The 21,650-nt window shown below is 41.2% G+C and overlaps 1 protein-coding gene across 9 annotated transcripts in view; it reads right to left on the reverse strand.

The window, feature by feature from the left end:
- The window catches only part of PDHX (pyruvate dehydrogenase complex component X), a 104,271-nt gene extending 82,728 nt beyond the window's left edge, over positions 1 to 21,543 (reverse strand). For 7 of the 9 annotated variants that reach the window (XR_013922137.1, XR_013922138.1, XM_080344562.1 and 4 more), the window contains exons 1-2: positions 21,262 to 21,543; positions 9,901 to 9,984 (exon numbers count right to left, since the gene is read on the reverse strand). Coding sequence is in view for 5 of the 9 variants with exons in the window: in XM_080344562.1 (XP_080200688.1) it covers positions 9,901 to 9,984; positions 21,262 to 21,403 (226 nt within the window). In the remaining 4 variants the exon portion in view is untranslated. Of the gene's footprint in view, positions 1 to 6,368; positions 6,489 to 8,657; positions 8,708 to 9,900; positions 9,985 to 21,261 lie in introns of those variants that run through there. The other 2 variants (XM_080344567.1, XM_080344566.1) reach the window with 2 other exon arrangements.
- Positions 21,544 to 21,650: the final 107 nt, after the last annotated feature.

The following is a 21,650-nucleotide window of genomic DNA, read 5'->3' on the forward strand; positions in this document are numbered from 1 at the left end:
GCAAAATAGAACAAAACATAAGAATACTTAACATACACCGTTTAACCATGAAATCTAGATCTATTTAACCATGGAAGATAGATATTTATCCCTTTAATACAGCCGCTTTACATTCTTTAATATATTCTATAGCTAGTTGTTCCCCTATCATTTATCATACTGTAGCTTTCGTTTCCAAATAAAAAAACTGAGATTCAGAGACACAAACTGCTGCAGCATAGCATTAACATATTCCAAATACTGATGTTTACAGTAGGTTTTCCAAGAGGAAGTACCCACACAATGAAATTTATTTCCACAACACCACCACTAAGTAACACTGCCCTGAATAAAATCCTGAGCCTTCCGTATTCATTGCAAGCCATAAGTCAAAGCAAGCTATTTAAAACTGTAATTTTAAGACAAATGTCACAGGTAATGACATCTTTAACCACCTATCACAGTTCTATAATTTATATCTATGCTACTAAAGATATTCAAATAAAAACCTCAGAAACTTTAACCTCTTTGGAAAGCATGTTTGCAAGCTCGTTTCCTCAGTCTGCTATATAGTTAAATATGGTCTTTTAGAAACATACTTTGTGAAATAAAAATTCCCACAAGTGTTAGAAATTGCTTTTGCTATGTTACACAAGTCTGATTAGTTCTAAAGTATACTCTTCCTCTACTTTTGAAGAATACCTATATATGCTAGCATATGATAAAGATATTACAGGTCTAGATTCTTCAAATACATCAATACTGAATAGATGACCAACACTGAAATTGAAATTACATAGAAAAAGTTTGAGGTAGTTGAATGTTTTGGCCTCCAACAAAATATGATAAGCTTTTCCTTACACAGCACTGAAAAATAGGGACATTACATACAATCCCAACACATGACTACATTTTCTATATGAAGTAATTTTTTAACATTACCCCAGCATCAGAAATGCTGCAATAGTATTATGTGTCTGAGCATTTTCATTAAATTCCTGATACCACACTCTGTTATACTTAAGCATCACAATAATACCACCTGCATTTAGGTAAGAGACAAATGCCTTAAAAAAAAAAACAAAACAAAACAAAAACAACAAAAAAAAAATCCCGTTTCAGGACTACCTGAATTAGAAGGGGAAAATGAAGTGTTTTATGACCTCTATAGTAATAAGCAATGAAAACATTCAAAACTCAGTCACTTATAAAACTATGTAAGTCATAATTGTTCCTATTATGGAACTTGGCAGGGGAGTACACAAAATAGCACCTGACCTTTTAAATTTAATTATTTAATTGTTGCACTGCACTTCGCAATAACTAAAGCGTAAACAGTTTATAACAGAGAGTCATAATTCCAGGCTCTGTATCAGTACTTTAATTCCATTGGATCATTAATTCAAGTAGCCTATATATCAGACCATTAAGTACTTCATAGATGTTAAGAAATTTAATTATTGGGCAAATTCTGTAACATAATGAACGAAGACAAGAAGAAAGGAGCTTCACTCTGTATCTTAGTTATTCTCTTCTCCCAGCCCGCAATCATCCTGTAAGTGTTCTGCACCATTAAAATTAAATCTCAGTGCTAAGCAACCTGCAGCAGTAACTCCAACAGTGCAAGCTAACCAAAGCAAATACCTTGATTCATGTGTTTTGTCATTTATGACATCTCTTAACTTGGGTATGCCAGGCAGTTCACAGAAAGGTAAAGATTCTCTTTCACAGGTAAGGCAAGAGGAAATGACTTCACAAAACCAGGCAAACCACTTTTCCACTTTTTTTTTTGTTCCTTCACTGCTGCAGCCAAGAAGTGGTCATAAGTTTGGAAGGTAGTTGATTAAATGCAATTTTAAGAAGAATATTTCACTGCAGCATTCAAAAAAACTCATCTGTATTTCAGTACCCAAGCACAAGAGAAAGGATCATAGTTATGTTCATTAAAGACTGCAAAAATCGATGCCCTCTTTCACATCAAATACAAACCAGCTTACTCAACAGACAGGATTGGAAAGAACATTTTTGCAGAGCATATCACTGGTCTTATGCCACATCTTTGCTTTAAGCCAAAATTCCCTCTAGGACATCAAACCCAACTGGCATTCAATTGCCTATGTGCTCTGTTCAGTTACTGACAACCAAGTATCCAAATCACAAGATACAAACTGCATTCATAGAATCATAGCACCATTTTGGTTGGAAGAGACCCTCAAGATCACTGAATCCAACAATAACCTAACTCTAGCACTAAACCATGTCCCTAAGAACCTCATCTATACATTTTTTAAACACCTCCAGGGATGGTGACTCAACCACTTCCCTGGGCAGCCTGTTCCACTACTTCACAACCCTTTCTGTGAATAAATTTTTCCTAATATCAAATCTGAACCTTCCCTGGCGCAACTTGAGGCTATTTCCTCTTGTCCTATCACTTGCTACTTAGGAGAAAAGACCAACACCCTCCATGCTACAGCCTCCTTTCAGATAGCTGTAGAGAGCGATAAAATCTCCCAAGCCTCCTTTTCTCCAGACTAAACAGTCCCAGATTGTTCAGCCCATCCTCATAAGACTTGTTTCCTTCACCACCTTCATTTCCCTCCTCTGAACTCTCTCCAGTACCTCCATGTCTTTTCTGTAGCGAGGGGCCCAAAACTGAACACAGTATTCAAGGTGGGAGCCTCACCAGTGCTGAGTACAGGGGGACGATCACTTACCTACTTCTGCTGGCCACGCTGTTCTTGATGCACGCCAGGATGCTGTTGGCCTTTTTGGCCAACTGGACACACTGCTGGCTCATATTCAGTCAGCTGTCAACCAACACCCCCAGATGCTTTTCCGCCAAGCAGCTTTTCAGCCACTCTTCCCCAAGCCCGTAGCATTCCATGGGGTTGTTGTGACCCAAGTGCAGGACCCAGCACTTGGCCTCTTTAAACCTCATACAACTGGCCTCAGCCCATCCAGCCTGTCCAGATGTCAATGTAGAACCTTTCTACACTTAAGCAGATCAACACTCCCGCCAAGCCTGGTGTCACCTGCAAACTTACTGAGGGTGCACTCAATCCCTTCATCCAGATCACTGATAAAGATATTAAACAGAACCGGCCCCAATACTAAGCCCTGGGGAACACCACTTGTGACCAGCCTCCAGCTGGACTTGACATCATTCAACACAACTCTTTGGGACTGGGCATCCAGTCAGGTCTTTACCCAGCAAAGAGTATGCCTGTCCAAGCCAGGAGCTACCAATTTCTCCAGGAGAATGTTGTGTGAAACTGTGTCAAGGGCTTTACTGAAATCTAAGTACACAACATCCCACAGCCTTTCCTTCAACTACTAAGCTGGTCACCTTGCTATAGATCAAGTTGGTGAAGCAGGAGCTGCCTTTCACAAACCCATGCCAACTGGGCCTAATCACTTGGTTTTCTTGTATGTGCTGCATGATGGTACTCTCAGGATGATCTGTTCCACGACCTCCCCAGGCACTGAGGTCAGACCTGTCAAGGCCCATAATTCCTCGGATCCTCCTTCTGGCCCTTCTTGTAGATGGGTGTCACATTTGTCAACTTCCAGTTGGCTAGAACCTTCCTGGTTAGCCAGGATTGCTGATAAATGATAGAAAGTGGCTTGGTGAGCACCTCCACCAGCTTCCTCAATACCCTTGGCCCCACGGACTTGTGTGTATCTAAGTGATGTAACATGTTGCTAACCATTTCTCCTTGGATTATTTGGGCTTCATTTTGCTCCCTGTCTGTGGCAGAATGCAAAACCCCCTCTCTCCCCCTCCCTCCTTCAGTATGGAAGGAGTAGGCACATCTCCCTCTCTCTCTGCTACTTGAGGCTAACAGCTTCTTTTGTTTGGCCCCACAGCACCCTGGCCAGGGCCATTAGGAGAAGCGAGTGCCGAGGCGCCAGTGAGCCGCTGGGCACCTGCGGCCAGTGTGGGGGATGTTTGGAGGCTTCAGGGGCATCCCACAGCCAGTGTGGGGGTGCAGAGAATCTTCTAGAATGCCTACAGTCAGATCTGATCAGCCGACATAAAAACGGGATTCTCGTCGAGACTCCGCCCATTGTCACGGGTCTCTGGGAGCACGAGCAAGATGCTGCCGCCAAGAGCCCCCCTCCCCGGGATGGAGACTCCGCTTGCCTTGCCGCCACACGTGTAAGTAAATTAACCCTCGCAGGATTGCGAGTGTATTATAAATTTACCCTCGTGGAATCACGAGTGTACACTTTCCGTATTCACTTCGAGTATGTGTATCTCTTTAAAAATAATCCCGCACCGTGTTCAGGCAAGTGTGTATTCATCTCGGACTCAGGGCTGGCTCCGGCATTGTTTTGAGTGAAGCCACGTGCATGCACACTGTGGACCGCCTGTTGTATTAGTTGCTGCCCCTTCATAATAATTTTCCTCAACTGATATCCGAACCTTTATTTAAGTCACTTTGGAGTGCTAAAACCCTGTTTCTCACTGGTTTAATAGAAGTTGTTTTTGGACCCTGTTGTCCCTTAAACTAACCTCGGGGTACCTCCGTGACACTGTGTCTGTCTTCCAGGTCAGGGGGCTCTGTACTTGGAGCACAACTGGTCTTACTATGAAAGACTGAGGCAAAGATGGCATTAAGTACCTTAGCCCTTCTCTCATCTCCTGTCACTATGTTTCCATCCCATTCACTAAAGAATGGAGATTCTCCTTAGCCTTCTTTTTGTGGCTTATGTATTTATAGAAACGTTTTTGTTCCCTTTACAGCAATAGCTATGCTCAGCTCTAGTTGGGCTTTGGCCCTTCTGTTTTCTCCCTGCACAACTTCACAGCACCCTTGCAGACCTCCTGAGTAGCCTGCCCTTTCTTCCAAAGGTTATAAATTCTCCTTTTATTCCAAGAACCAGCCAAAGCTTTCTATTCAGCCAGGCCAGTCTTCTTCCCCACTGGCTAATCTTTTGGCATGCAGGGCAGCCTGCTCCTACACCTCTAAGATTTCCTTCTTGAAGAGTGACCAGCCTTCCTGGACTCCTTTGCCCTTCAGGACCACCTCCCAAAGGGACTCTTCCAACCAGCCTCCTCAACAGGTCTGCCCTTCAGAAATCCAAAGTAGCAGTTCTGCTGACCACCGTCCTTACTTCCCCAACAACAGAAAATTCAATCATTTTATGATCACCATGCCCAAGGTGACCTCCAACTGACACATTACCCATGAGTCCTCCTCTGTTCACAAACAACAGGTCCAGTGGGGTGCCTTCCCCAGCTGGCTCACTGACCAAGTGTGTCAGGAAGTTGTCTTCCACACACTTTAGGAGCCTTCTAGATTGTTTCTTCTCTGCTGTGTTGTATTTCCAGCAGACATCTGGTAAGTTGAAGTCTCCCCTATGAGAACAACAGCTAGCAACTCTGAAACTTCTCCCAGCTCCCTGCAGAACATTTTATCTGTGTCTTTGTCCGGTGTAGTTTGTAACAAACTCCCACCAGGATATCTGCCTTGTTGGCCTTCCCCTTGATTCCTACCCATATACCTATCATCATCCTCATCAAGCTCAAGACAACCAAAACACTCCCTAACATACAGGGCTACCCCACCTCCTCTCCTTCCTTGCCTATTGCTTCCGAAGAGTTTATAGCCATAACAATGTAACACTCCAGTTGTAGGAGTCATCTCACCATGTTTCTGTGATAGCAAGTACATTATAGTTTTTCTACTGCACAGTGGCTTCCATCTCATCCTGGTTTTTTTCCCATGCTATGTGCATTAGTATAGATGCATTTCAACTGGGTTCTGGATCCTGACACCTTTTGTAGTGAGAAGCCCTAATTCCTTTGTGACCATTCTCAGGCACTACTGTGGTTTCTAACATATTTATAACATCTATAACCCTTTTGTGTTTTCTACCGCATGGCTCTCCATTCCCCACCTCCAATGAGAGAGCAGATCAAAGGGCCTCACTAGCCCGCATCCCTCAAATGTTGGGTTGCGGCCTTTGGGTTTGTTTCTGCTGTATCTGGTTTTCTCACCTTTCCCCTTGAAATCTAGTTTAAAGCTCTTTCAATGAGCCCTGCTAACTCCTGTTCAAGTAACCTTTTCCCCCTTTAAGACAGGTGCATCCCATTTGCTGCTAGCAGGCCAGGTGTCATGTAAACCAACCCATGATCAAAAAACGCAAAATTCTGCTGGTGACACCAATCCCACAGCCAGGTATCGATCTGCTGTGTCTTCCTGTATCTTTCCTCATCATATCCTGCAACTGGGGGGACAGACGAAGACTTGTGCTCTTGATCCCTTAACCAGTCATCCCAAGGTCCTCAAGACCCTCTTGATTTGCTTTGGATTTCCCTTTTCAGTCTCATCGCTACCTACCTGAAAAATTAGTAGAGGATAATAATCTGAGGACCTTACCAGGGCAGGAAGTTTTCTCTTCACATCTTTAACTCTGGCTCCAGGAAGACAGCAGGCTTCCCCCAGAAGTGGGTCTGGTCTGCATATTGAGCCTTCTGCTCCCTTTAGGAGTCTCCTATGACCACAACCTGCTTTTTTTTCTTTGTAGCACTTCTTTTGATGGACCATGCAGATCAACTTATCTTCTGTGGCACCTCCAACTTGGCTGAAACACCTTCCTCAATATTGTTGTTTGGTTCCACCTGCAGAGCCTCATACTCATTTTGCAAGAGAACCTGGGAAGGTGGGGCAGTCACAGCAGAGACACTCTTTCTGCACTCGGCAGGAACATGCTGCCATTGCCCCCTATCCATTGAGTCAGTATGTTCCACTATGCAGAGAGAAGGTAGAGAGTCCTCTGTACTGTGTGTGCCTGTCTACCTCTGGGCCTGTCCCAGGGAAGGCAAGGTGTGACTCCAGTGGTCTATCTCCTTCCCACACTCTCTGATACTCCAACCTGCTCACCTCCTCTCAGAGTCCTGTCACTAAGCAGAGGAGTTCTCCTACCTGGTCACACCTCCCACAGCTGTGCTCACTGCTGCCATCCAGTATTGGTGTAGAAGTAGGGCACAGCCTGCAGCCTGACACCTGGGTGGCCGCACTTTCCCACCAGAGCTCTGTCTGGGCAGCTGAATCACTTGTGATGGGTGCCAACCATACAGACACCATGGCCTTCTGGCAGGTGGACACCATACTCCCTGGTTGAGCTGGCAGAGCTTCCCCACCTCTCCTATGTGCCCTTCCGCATGAACTGCCTCATTCCACTCTTGTTTGCCTGCTCTGTTCACAGCTCTCCTGGTTGCTAGTGCTCCCTAGGCTGCTTGATGTACTCTTTGCAAATCAAATCAAAGTTGACTGAGCATAGAGACTGAAGTCCCTAGAGGTGATGTCTCAGAAGTTATACCGCATGCCGAAATTGCTAGTACTGTTGCCTCTTCTATTTCCTGCCCAGAATAAGAAGAGGAATTTGGTCTCCTGGGCTAACAATATATCATCTTTCATCAACATTAAATTCAAACATAACAAATACAAGTTTTTAGAAACACGGTTTCACTTTTATGAGACTTCATTACCCACGGGAATCAACATGAAATTGCATTAGGAATGAGAATAGTAAAGCTGTCAATTAAACTGCATTTTTCCTTCTGCAATACTGAAATTATCTGTCCACCCTGTGAAACCATAAAATGAAAACATTTGATAATTACACAAAGAGCAGAAAAAAATACTAAAAACCAATAAAAATAGTATTCTAGTGACCCCTGCTGGTTATGGAGTGGGAAAAACATTTCATACGCAACCATCAGCTTTCTTCTCTCAATTGATTTATTTATTTTCTTGGATATGAGATTATCAAACATTCGTATTCAGTAACGTGACTACATTTTGATGGCCAGCTCACTAGAAGATTACATATTGATGAACATCCCTTTCAGACAGGAGTATAAGCATTATCTCACTCTGCTTTTTCTTCAAAATTTATCATTTCTTTTTTAATGTTGTCATTATGTTCACTTTCCAGACTGTCAGAGGACAAAGATATCCATAGGCCCTAACTATGTTCACAGATGTGCCAAATAAAGCAATATGCTATATGTAGTTTTGGTCCTGTTTCTAAATAGAAAGAAGAGCAATGAAAATACTAAAATAGTTTTCTCTTGCAGTACAACCATCAATTAAGATTTTATTTTCATTGAATTAAAATAGATGTGGAGCTTTTTCTTCCTTTTGTTTTGGGGTGGCAGTGGTGTGGAAAGACAGAAAAATCATTACATAGCTGTTGCATCCCACGACTTTTTTTATGAGGAAAACAAATTAATTTGTGCTGTGGAGCAAACTGGAATCTACTTAAACTCCTATCATGCTCCCTTCTTCGCTTTCTCTTGCAATTTTGAATGCTGTATTTGTTGTAAAACAGACTATGGTTTTTAGTGTCTTAGAGCTGTTGACAACTAATGACTACAAAAAAGACTTAGGATGGCTCCCTTCTTCAGCATAATCTCAGACTTGATACTTGAATAACTGAAGTTACAAGTTTCAAGAAGATTGGCACAATTACTTTTTACACACATAAACTGCCATACTGTTCCTAGTAAATTCTGCAGAAATTCTTACTATAAGTTTTATGAGCAAACTGGAGCAAGAAGTTGCCTTCCAGCTGTTTCTCAAAACATATACAAAACATACAAAAGCAAAGTACTCCACTAACGCAATGGTGCTGGGTGTATCGAAACAAAGGACATGGCTTACCTAGGCAGAATAGTTTAGCTCACCAAATTGTGTTTGTCAAATATAAAATGCTTTAATTGATTTTCTTTTCTCCAAATGTATTCAACTCTTCAGCAAATCCAAAAATATCTGAGAACAAGATATATTCCTACAGTTACCTAAAAGTTTGCAATGCACCCTATACCAATCAACAACTGCTGCCTGGAATCCAAAACTACAGTCAAAATCCAGTTTTAATATTAAATTAAAGAGGGAAAAAGGTAGGAGAAAGGTCACTGACAAAACAAGCACTGCTGATTCTTCTGTGGATCATTTTTCATTTACCTACAGCCTATGTGAAGACAGAACATACACTCACACTATTTATCTAGCTGCTCCAATGCGAGGGCAAAAAATCATGGACTCCACACAATCCAATATGAATTCAAGTGAAGCCATTTATTACAGAAACAAGTCTCCTTATATGTACATCTTGTTGAGGCCCTGAGGCCTCACTCCCACAGCGGGTGTTGTTTTTCAGCCTTTGAGCTGGCCTTGAGATCCCTTTGGCTGGTTCAGAAATAAATCTCCATCTAATAGAAACACATCCACACAACAACCTCAAGAAAATCCCTCAAATCTCCCACACTCCAACATACTTTAGCAGAAGTACATTACTTTTCACTTTTCAGAGTACAAAGAATCTAAGATAACCAAGGTTGTTAAAGACTTTTTTTGGAGGAGTAGTTTGGTTTTTGGATTGGGTTTGGTCTTTTTTGGAAGGAAATTTCCCCATTTGGAATTTGGGTTATGAAAGTAATTTAAATTGTTCTATTGGCTTTAACTGTAAACTATAATTTAGACATTAAAAAAGCTCTGAATAACAGCTATACAAATACTATGTTATTTTGTAATGCACCAGAATAATGAAACAGAGATCCTCCCTAAAGTCAAAGGCGCTCAGACTTCCAAAGGTACTGATCAGCATGACAACACTAGGAATTAAAAACAACACACACACACTCTCATACCCTGGAATAGCCTAATGGAATTTTTTCAAATATATGTTCAATGCAACCTTTTGGAAGACAATTAAATAAAGGAAAAAAGTTTCAAGAACTAACAATATTAAACTGCGTCTTGCTCAAAAAGACAGCGTACGCATATCAAACATTTTGCCTCAAAATACTAAGGTACAACCAGAAAGAATGATCTTGTTTTTACATAACAAATTCATATAGCTAAAAAATTACAACAAACACGGTCATAGAAAATGCTATCTTACCTTCCTTTTTTAACCATTTCACAATGTTTCCTTCTTCCATTGTAGGAGAAAGTGCAGGCATGAGAACTCTAATACCAGGTGTACCTGTAAAATAAACACATGATTATCTAGATCAGTATAATTATTTTCTCAGTTAACTGCTTAACACAAAAGAAACTAGAAGTCCATGAATCGGAAAGACAGCTAAACAAAAGATTCATTATGATGCTCTTTAAGCTTACATACAAGCATGCACTCCTAAGAGCACCAAGGAATACAAGGCAAATATAGAACCTGTATGTTACACAGAGAATAAGGGTCAACTTGAGTATGAAGTCAACTTGAGTATGAAGTCATAAATAATACAAGGTATTAGCAAATTGAACTCTGTCTTAAGTAAAAATATGATGTAGAAAATTTGGATCTGATGAAGATGACTCATGCTGTGTCAGCTTGGATTCAACTATTTTTTAATGGAAGCTTGCTCCACAACCAAGTCTTAGTGCATTATTAAAAATATACAAACTAGTATTTCAAGTACCCTTCAGTTCAGCCTGACCTACTGAACAATTCTACAGCGGATGTAATTGAAACAGGATTATGTAACTTTTGTCCAACAGTAATGTAAACAGAAAAAATATCTACAACTTGCTTAAAGCTCCAACTACGCACAAGCTACCATGTGCAGAATGAAAAAGCAGCTATAAAATACAAATATGCGTTAGGAAAACAAACAAACCAACCAACCCCCAAAAAACAGCAGCTAGCATTAAGCTACCAAGCATTTTTTATTTTATTCCCCCCTCACTCTCAAAACACCACAGATTTCAAAACAGAGCCTGCTAATACCCCCTGACTCTTGTGTATCAGAGTCATATGTACTAAACCAAACCACACCACATTTCCCATTTTAGGGGTTTTCCACACATGGCGCTGCATATACTTAGTTCTGCCCCATCAATAAAACCTGCCCCTTTCAGCAAAACCTCTGTTAAAATGATATGCCACAGCCTCTGATCTGCTCCAGAACACAAGTGAATGAGATGAGTCTTAAAGACTTGTGCTTTCATTTCCTACTTGCTTGGCAGGAAAGGAAGTCTGAATATAAGATTTGTCAAACATAAGCAAGCCCAGAGGAGAGAACAACATACACACAAATGCACGCACACATATCTCACTCCTCAAGAGAGGCCAAAACCACTACAATCACAAGAAACTGGGTGAGAAGTATCAGGTGAGGGGTATTGCTCCCCACTGATAAACCCAGAAGTACTACAGAGGATAGTATTACTCCGCACATAAATTCCTCAGTGGTGTTTACCATAGTTTTCCTTCCTAGTTACACAGTGTGTGAGTAGTATGATTACAAATGTCTAACCAGAGTATCAGTCAGGCAGGCATCTTCTCTTCTGTTTCAGAGTACTTATCCATCTCCAGGCTTCTAGTCATGGGCACACAAGTGTGAGGACAGAGCAGGGTACAAATGTGTATAACATATCTAGCCAATTGTTAGACTTTCTGACTCACAATCAAAGGCTAAATCCGTCATTATGACCTTTGTCTTAGTGCTGAACTGTAATATTAAGGACATGCCAAAGCAAATAATGTAATCCCATTCTACCAAAGTTCCAATATTAAAAAAGAAATGGGGATTCAAGAGTCTTGAATTCCTAGACCAGAAGTGTCATTGCTCTTATCAAAGTCCAGCAGAAACACTACATTCTCTTTCTCCTTTCCTCCTCCTCTTTGCCACAGGCTGTGAAATTTTTTCCAGATGACAAATTAAAGTATCTCTTTTAAATTAATAGAGCCCTCTGATCCTTGTGCTTCAGACACTGATGATCCACCTGTGTCACTAATAAACTTTTCCAATGTTTATTTATCCTTTCTGCTAGGAAACTGTATCTACTTTGCAGATTGAAATTGCCTAATTTCAAGTTTCAGTGATTAGATCTCATGTATGTGTTAAAAAGCTTGAAAGATTTCTCATTACAGAGAACCTTCTCGTGGGCATCTATATAGAGACCTGGTAAATTCTTAGCCTTTTCTTTCCTTTAACAAGCCAAATAAAAAAAGCCCAATGTATTTAAGCAACACAACACCACAACCTCTCTGGCCCTGCAACACCATGTACTAGACACAGCTAGCTAGCAGATCACTCCATCTGCCAACTGACTGAGCCTGCTTAGTAAACTCATACAGAGAGAAGTGGGACTGCACAGAAGTAAGCTGAATGCCATATAAAGTGGGATTCTTCTGAGGACAGAGCTCATGATACAGCACACTCCTTGGCTTCACAGCACACTACTTCTTTTTTTCATTTGGTCCAGTATATCAAATTAGTATTCTGACATATAGCTTGTAATACAAGAGATACTATCTCTCTAAACTTTTAAAGAACAGTTCTAGGGCCAAAGACACATAAATAAATAAATATATAAATACCTTTTTAGATACTATTAGATTGGTGCAAAAGTAATTTCAGTTTCAGACGGTGAATTTTAAATCATAACTAGACTCAAACATGTCTTTATTAATCAAATGAGGAACGATTACAATCAACACATTTTTGCCAACAAGAAATAAGCTCATTTACTCCTATAGCGTAAAAATCCATGTTTTGGGATTCGACAAACTCTTGAAAAGCATTTTTTGCATCCTCTTGGTTGTAGAGGCATTTTCCCTGCAAAGAGTTGTCAAGATGCTTGAAGAAGTGGTAGTTGCTTGGTGAGAGGTCAGGTGAATATGACAGATGAGGCAAAACTTCATAGCCCCATTTATTCAACTTTTGAAGCGTTGGTTGTGTGATGTGTAGTCAGGTGCTGTCATGAGGAAGAACTGGGGCCTTTCTGTTGACCGATGCTGGCTAAAGCATTGCAGTTTTCAGTGCATCTCATTGATTTGCTGACCATACTTCTCAGGTAGGATGGTTTCGCCAGAATTCAGAAAGCTGTAGTGCACAGGTCGCAAACATAGGGCCCACGGGCCAATTCCTGCCCTCCATCTTGTTTTATCCAGCCTGGCACCTTGCTTCTACCCGTCAGCAGCGCCAAGCTCGTTGCCCATACACTCCTGCTAGCGTGCTTGCTCACATGTGTAGGGCGTGTGATGTGCATTATGCTGCAGGAGTAGGAGAACAGCTGGAGCTGTGGCTGTAGCTATAGGAGAGTGGCAAGTCTGTGTAAGAGGAGTAATAGGTAAGATTGACAGGGGACACTAGTAAGTGTCTTGGGGCATTGAAAGTCAAGAATTATGTCGGGGGGGCGGTGGCAGTGGAGGGACTTTTCTGCCACCGAGGAGCTCTTCGATGTAATTGCCATGCATGGGATGACAACAGGGAAGGACATTTTTGATGTGGTGGAGAAGTATAAGTAATCATAAACTACCCTGGGATAAGCTGGTAGGGCTAACTACCAACAGTGCACCTCCAATGTGTGGAGAAAAAATAGGCTTGGTTGGACTAATGAGGGAGAAAACACAAAAAAGTAAGTGCCACACACCTTTGATAATGTATCATTGCATTATCCATCAAGAAGCTCTGTATGAAAAGGTTCTGGAACTGGATAATATTATGACCATAGTCATGAGAAGAGTGAACGTCATTCAGGCACATAGTTTGAATCATCACCAGTTTCAAGTGTTTTTACAGGAAATGGACTTGGAGCATGAAGACGTGCCATACCATAAAGAAGTAAGGTGGCTGAGCAAAAGTGCAGTCCTGAAACGATTTTTTGAGCTTAGGGGAGAAACTGCACTTTTCATGCAAAGTAAAGGAAAACCCTTGCCTGAGCTGTCAGATCTGAACAGGCTGCGGGATTTTGCTATGCTATGTGACATAACCAAGCATCTTGCACAACTCAATCAGAAGCTGCAGGGACACAAACAAGTCATCACACAGATGTCCAACATGATCACAGCGTAATTTGCACCTATGGAAGTCCCAAGTGGACAAGGACAATCTTGCACACTTCCCTACTTGTCAGAGCATCTCAGCCTCACTTCCCAGTGCTTTTTCATGCATTCAGTTGGGTATCAATTTGAGCCAGTTAATTGCTGAATTTGACCAGTGCTTCTCAAACTTTAGAAGAGAGCACTCAAACTTTGCCATCTTTGCCAATACTTTCACCACTGATGTCGACAATGCACCCCGTAACCTTCAGATGGAATTAATTGATATTCAAAGCTATAGTGGCATCAGAGCAAAGTTTGAGCATGTTAAAATTGAGGACTTTTTACTGTCTACTACTGCCCTCTGCTTCGATGCCACAGCTCCAACTTCATGCTGTCCATATTTTGTCAACATTTGGGAGCACCTGTCTGTGCAAACACATTTTCAATAATGAATTGAAGCACAAGTCTTGGAGGACAAGTCTTGGCACACAAGTCTTATGAGAAGCAGCTGAAGGAACAGGGGCTGTTTAGCCCAGAGAAAAGGAGGCTCGGGGGAGACCTTATTGTTGCCTGCAACTACCTGAAAGGAGGTTGCAGCATGGAGGGTGTTGGTCTCTTCTCCCAAGTAGCAAATGATAGGACAAGGGGAAATGGCCTCAAGTTGTGCCAGGGGAGGTTTAGATTGGATATTAGGAAAAAAATTCTTCATGGAAGGGGTTGTCAGGCATTGGAACAGGCTGCCCAGGGAAGTGTGGAGTCACCATCTCTGAGGGTGTTTAAAAGGCATTTATACAAGATTTAGTGCTAGAGTTAGGTTATGATTGGACTCAATGATCCTGAGAGTCTCTTCCAGCCAGAATGATTCTATGATTTTTATGAATCTAAACACAACTAAGCACAGATCACACATCACTGATGACAACCTCCATGCTGTTTTATAAATTGCTATAGCACAAGACCTGAAACCAGACACAGACACACTGACCTCAGGAAAACTGTCAGACATCCTGCCAGAAAACAAAATAGGTAAGCCTAAAACGTGAATTTTAATACATTTGAATTGTTGGGCTTGTATTTTGCTTTGTGTTTGTCACTGTTTTCAGAACAGATCAACAGATGAGGACGGTAAGTGACATGCTGGTGCCTCAAGGTTATTTAACAATATGTTCAGCCTCACAGTTGCCCTCAAAGGGCTGATTCTAACAGTAATACTGTATAAATGTAACTGCTCCTAAACAGCTTACTTAACTGTTAAGGAGTAGTTACATTTATACAGTCGTAAAATTACTTTCATCCCTTTGAAGGCAACCACGAGGCTGATGTGGCCCCCAGTGAAAATTAGTTTGACACCCCTGCTGTAGTGGATCAGACTGGCAGCAGACCACCAGTGACCATGACTTTTTTTTGGTGCCAGTTTGGCTTTGGAGGTTCTTCTTGGTCCAACCACTGAGCTGGTCATCACCAGTTGTTATATAAAATCCACTTTTAATTGCATGTCACAATCCAATTGAGAAATATTTCATTGTTTTTCTGTAGAAGGCAACACTTCTAAATGACTAATTTTTGGATTTTCAGTCAGCTCATGAGGCACGCACTTATTGAGCTTTTTTACCTTTCCAGTTTGCTTCAAGTGCTGAACAACGTTGAGTGTTTTGGCAACTTCTCACGTAGCTGTAAGAGGATCAGTTCTCAATCGGTCATTGTCAACTTCCAATGGTCAGCCACTACGCTCTGCATCTTCAAGGCTCTCATCTCCTTTGCAATGTCCAGATAGAGATGGGTGATAAATGGTCCTCAGGGCCAACACTGGAACCAGTGCTTTCAATTAATCTCCATCAATGACAGACAGTGGGATCAAGTGCACTCCTGGCAAATTTGCAGACACCAAGCTGAGTGATGTGGTTGACACACCTGAGGGACAGGATGCATTCCAGGGGAATTTGGACAAGCTCAAGAAGTGGACCCAGGAGAAACTCATAAGGTTCAACAAGGTCAAGGACAAGGTCCTGCACCTGGGTCAGGGGAACCCTTGTTATCAATACAGGCTGGGGGATGAAGAGATTGAAAGCAGTCCTACACAGCACAACGGGTAGATCAAAAACTGGACACGAGCCAGCAATGTGCACTTGCAGCCCAGAAGGCAAATCTTATCCTGGATTGCATCGGAAGAAATGTGGCCAGCAGGTCAAGGGAGGTGATTCTGCCCCTCTATTCCACTCTGGTGAGTCTCCACCAAGAGTACTGCCTCCAGCTCTGGAGCCCTCAATACAAGGACCTGTTGGAGAGGGTCCACAAGAAGGCCACAAAGATGATCAGAGGGATGGAAAACCTCTCCTACAAAGAACAGCTGAGAGAGTTGGGGTTGTTTAGTCTGGAGAAAAGAAGAGTCCAAAATGGAGATGAGGGGGGTAAAACACTAAAACAGGTTGCCCAGAGAGGTGGTAGATGCCCCATCCCTGGAAACATTAAAGGCTACATTGGATGTGGCTCTGAGTAACCCAAGCTAATTGAGGTGGTCTCTGCTCATTGCAGTGGGAATGAGTTTAGATGACCTTTAAAGGTCCCTTCCAACTCAAATCATTCATAACTTTTTTAAGAATGTGAAACAGAAACACTGTAGCAAACGTTTAATAACCTCATTAGCCAGCAATGATCTTGACATTTTAGAATGCACCAAGAGCAGAAAGTGAGTTATTTATTCCCAAAAGCCCCCAGGAGAGCAGCACAAGAAGGATCATGCTCCCCAAAACACTTGAACTGAGCCTAGTGGAAATGAACCCAGTGTATGCACAGTTCATGCTCCCAGAAGACTGCATGAGGAAATACACATATTTGTCTCAGCCCTTCCATGGTACTTGAATACATGTCAGTTTAATATTACTATAATGCTTAGAAATTTATCCAATGTTCCTCATAACACTGGCAATTGCCATTTGAATTACCTCCAAGGATTTTCTTTAACAAGTTTATTCTTGCAAGCCCCCAACTTGGACCAACACACAGACAAATAAACTATGTTAAGAATGTGTATTATTCTATGAATGCCTGTGTTCATTTACCAAATCATGTTTTCTCTGTGACCACTTTTCAAATACTACAAATTAAAGCATGAGTTCACAATTTACACTATATATGTTCACTCAAAAAGTATTTACAGATAACAACAAGTAGATTACAGGATGCAAAGAAGTATTCTTTGTTTCATCTATCTAACTTGACAAATCAACTTCGGCAATCAAAACATGATTTTGAAGCCATATCCCACAAATATCTAGGGCTATCTAGAACTAGTGGACATACTTTCATGAAAAAAAAGTGAAAGCATTTCACATTTCTAATGAGGGGAAAAAAAAAATTAAACACGGTGGTTCATATGTTTCACTTCAGTAAAGAGTCACTTGAACCATTCCCCAGAATTTGTTCCATACTTTGGAATAAACATTAAATTGAGCAACAAATTTGTGCCACTGTAACATTTTCCCTTTCATATTATGAGCAACAACCACAAAACATACAGTCCCTTCTGGTCCTTTGATCAAGTTAAAAGATCAAGCAGCAAGTACACACGAAGTGTATAAATAAACAATAAAATAAACAGGATGCAAAACAGAAGGAAGAATCCAAAAGTCAAGGCACATATCAAATCTGAAAGTGAGAAACGGTAATTTTCTATACTACTGTGCCTCACTGCAAAATGGTAACTGTAACTGAGGATCAACACTCAAACTGATCTTAGAAGGCATGTGACTATGCCTTTAATAGCCAATACAGTAGGCTAACAGTCTTATGCACTTAATGACTTATTACTAACAGTCACACTGAAACAAATGGCATCTCAGAAAATAAACACACTTGTCACTAGATAAAAACTTCACAAAACCTCTACTAAGTGGGAGATCAGACAAGTACTCACAATGGTAACTAAAAAAAAAAAAAAAAAAAAATCATTTCCTTCATCCTTCTCCAGCTCTCCACCAAGTACACAGCATATTTGACTCAAAGCTCAAGCAAATAATAAGGGGGTTTTATTATTACATAGCAGAACTTTTCTGCTATCTGAAAAAGACCAATATATCATGTGGCTCAAAAGAAAATTTGTTTCTGAAAAAAAATCCCACAATGTTCAGCTACTCCTGTTCAGGAAGACATGGGGAGCTGAGGGCTCCTCAGCAGCTTCAGCAGACAAGAGAATACAAATGCTCTTAATGAGATATTATCTCCATATCACTAATGTAAATATCTAAGTGCTAGCAGAATAACGCACTCTACATCACAAAGCAAGAGTAAAGAACATTCATCTTTCCACTTCTAGTAACACGCCTTATGCTGTAAATACAGTATTATAAACTCAAATAGCCTTCCTTCCCTTCTTGACTGATGGAAACACTTCAATGTAATTCTGTTCTCGTGAATCTGCAAGTACATTTAGAAACTGTAAGAAAAATAGTTTAAAAACTAACCCTATGCTCCACTTCCTTTGAAGATGCTAAATACAAGACCTCACAAGTTGTGGGTAACCAACTTTAATACTACCTGGAAGGCTGCTAACATTTTACTTCAAAACATAATTACATATAAATATTATATTACTCTATGTGGTAATTTCATTCAGAAAAATAAACTCTGAAACAGCAAAATTTTACAGCCAGATGTAAGTTTAATCAAATTATTTTTAACTGCATTATTTTCTTTTAGCTGTATTCTTTTGTTTGAATAGCCTAGTTTAGCATTAGTAGTCAAACTCAGCATAAGCGGACAGGCTCACTGGAATTCCAGGCCACATATTGTGAACTTATCTTAACCTGGTTGCTTGGTTACAGTGGGCCTTGAAGACCAGTACCAGGAGATAAAGAGGAAATACCGGCAGAGGCTGCAAACCATCTAGATGAGAATAGAGAAAGAGCTGCCTGGGCAGAGAAAGAGAATCCAGTAAGAAAAAAAAAAAAGTCCCCAGACTCAGAATTACTGTTGAACCAAAAGATGCGTGGACAGAACATGAAGGACACATGAAGAGCAGGTGCATAGATTGTGAGAGTTTAAAAGCCCATGCCCCTTTTGTCTCAGGATCCCTCCCCTTGAAAAGCACTCAGTCTGGACTGTTTCTTTGTTGTACTTTTCATTTTCTTTTTAACTTTATTGCTCAACTAAATAACTTTTTTTAAGCACAAATGTCTGAGACTATGCTATGGGAAACCTAGGGTCAAGAACATTTATTTAATTGTCCCTGCAGACCTAAAACACACTGCAAGACAACTACTGATGTAATAGATGTTTTTCTTTAAAACATTCAATGAAAGTTCAACATACTGCTTAAATTATAAAATAATGTGCGTATGGCAACACTTTGTTTCCCAAATGGATTCAAGCAAAAGCAATTAACGAATACATCACAGGTCTTAATTTAAAAAGAAAATATTGTTTTACTTGTAGCTGCTAAAGGTTAGCATTTGAAATTCTACTGTATTTTCCCACATGGCAGTTGCATACATTTTTAATCTGTTTTATTGTTTGTGGTAATTACAGCTCAGTGTTGATTGTTAAACAGCAGCTAAGGTGTATGGCATAAAACTGACATGAATTATTTAGAAAACCATTGTAAACTTCTAGTCACCTCCAGCAAGCACGTTGTTCAGAAAAAAACACACATAAGAACTGAACCATCACAGTGCCAAGAAGATTTAATCCCTACCCTGGAAAAACGCACGCAAGGCTTCTTTTCTCTCCTCTCAACTCCTATACTCACCACCAAAGCATAATAATTATTTCTAGGCTGCTTTTGCTAGCATATCACAGAAAGAAAAATATCCATGACACTCTTGGAAAATGTTGTGGGACTTGGGAGAACAAAACACTAAACTTCTGCATAGCAATGTATGGTAGACATGCAATTTGTAAACTCAAAGTCAATTTTTAAAACAAAAATAATAAAATAATTACAGAAAATATAGCTTCCATGCCCTTCTCCAGCTACTTGAAACATTACTTGTAGAATAAAAAGATGACAGAAAAGTGGTGAAATCTCCACATATGGGGCTGGGGAAAAAAAAAAAAAAAAAAAAAACCAAAAAAAAACACAAAACAAACAAACAAAAAAAAAAACCCAAAAAAAAAAACCCACACAAACAAAACCAAACTGCGAAAAATACAGTTGTGATTCGTGCTAAGATGTTTAATGTTTACAATTATAACCAAATGAGGCACGGACTCTGAACCTGGAGAAAGGAAAACGCGGTTAAGCTCCATGAAACTTCTATATGAAGTTATATTGACAGAGGGAACTAACATTTTAAGGGTTAACTAAAACTTATAATGGGTGCCTACTAACTAACACTTTAAGGCTTAGTCACACAATAAATGTTTAGTTTAGAGCTTTATGTTAAGAAGAACAGAACCCCATCGAATGCCAAGATAAGAAGTTATACTGCAACTAGCTGTAAACTTGAGGAGACAAGATAACGAAGATGCAAAAGGGGGCGCCAGTCTGGTCTCAATCGACTTGGCAGCTTGGGTCCCAGTCAATTCAACATAATGAGCCAAAGGTAAAAAGGTCACTGTGAGGAAGCTGAAGGAGCCTTCATCCAAAGACCCCCAAAGACCTCTCCTCAAATTCACCAAGTGGCACTTCGCAGGCGCAACAGGGGAGGGTCTATGGAAATGGTTATCTGAGACTCATTTTAATCAGAAGCGGGGGGGGGAAAGGTTATGAATATGTATAGGCATTCCTGGGGTCATTATGAATATGTAATACCTTACTGTATTTAAGCACACTTCTTATTGTTTAAAGGTGTGTGTGTTGGGCGGAGCGAATCCCCCGTGCACCCAGTGCTGTTTTGCTTATGCTCTAATAAACACGTGTTTAAGGAATACAAGGAACTGGATTAAATGTTGTTTATCCATAGAAAAAGCATAAGTTATTTATTTCAAAACTAAACCATAACCTCTTTCAGTACTTAACCATACTCAACCTAGAAAACTCTCAACTATGTTAAGCACCTTTTTCCTTATCTACAACAGAATATATTTGAAGGCCTAAACTCCAATTAATCTGTTTTCCTCTCTACACTCAAATTCCTTCATTTTTTCTCAGTGATCACGTTTTTCTAGACCTTTAATAATTCTCACATCTCTCTCGAATACTCTCCCATCAAACTCATACCCTTCCTGATGTACTTCTAGTACCTCCAGACACCAAATCAAAGAGCACCCTGCTAAACTAACTCATCTGCATGGCTTCTCATCCACTTCCCAATCGGTCATTGCTACTCACTCGCTCCCAAGCAGTACACTAAAGGCCCTGCTCGACCTTGCCACCCTACACACCTACTCGGCAATACTAGACACTCACACTTCCCCACCACTTCGCACAGCCCTTACTTCTACCTCAACACCATCCACCCCCATCCCTTAGTTAACGTCGCAGCTCCAGCAGCAGGCCAACAGTGCAGGCACCCAAATAACAACGAAGGGTGCAGAATCCAGCCCATCACTCACCCAGTAGCTTTCGGGTCCCGTGCAGACGCCTCCAGCCTCCTCGGTCGAGGAAAAACGCGCCAGCACCCACAGCTGGCCGCCAGCCCAGAAGCAGCCTCACGACCCCCCTGCGGCCACAGCTCAACCACAAAGCAGCTGCCATCTTGTTTCTCTTCGCTTCCCCGCCCTCCCAGGAGCCGGGGCTGTCTCTCTCGTTGCCTGAGCATTGAAGGCGGGGGAAGCGGCACGCCCCCCACTCCGCAGCCAAGCCGCCTCAGCGCAGAGGAAAGGTTTTACCAACGCCCCCTGCTCTACTGCTGGCCACCCGCCTGCACCTGGCACAGCGGTAAGCCCTCCCGCAGCACAAGCCTCGGTCGTTCCAGCCACTCGCCTGCTTGGACCTCACTGCC

The sequence above is a fragment of the Nesoenas mayeri genome (assembly GCF_963082525.1).
Source record: "Nesoenas mayeri genome assembly, chromosome: 5".
Classification (NCBI taxonomy): Eukaryota; Metazoa; Chordata; class Aves; order Columbiformes; family Columbidae; genus Nesoenas; species Nesoenas mayeri.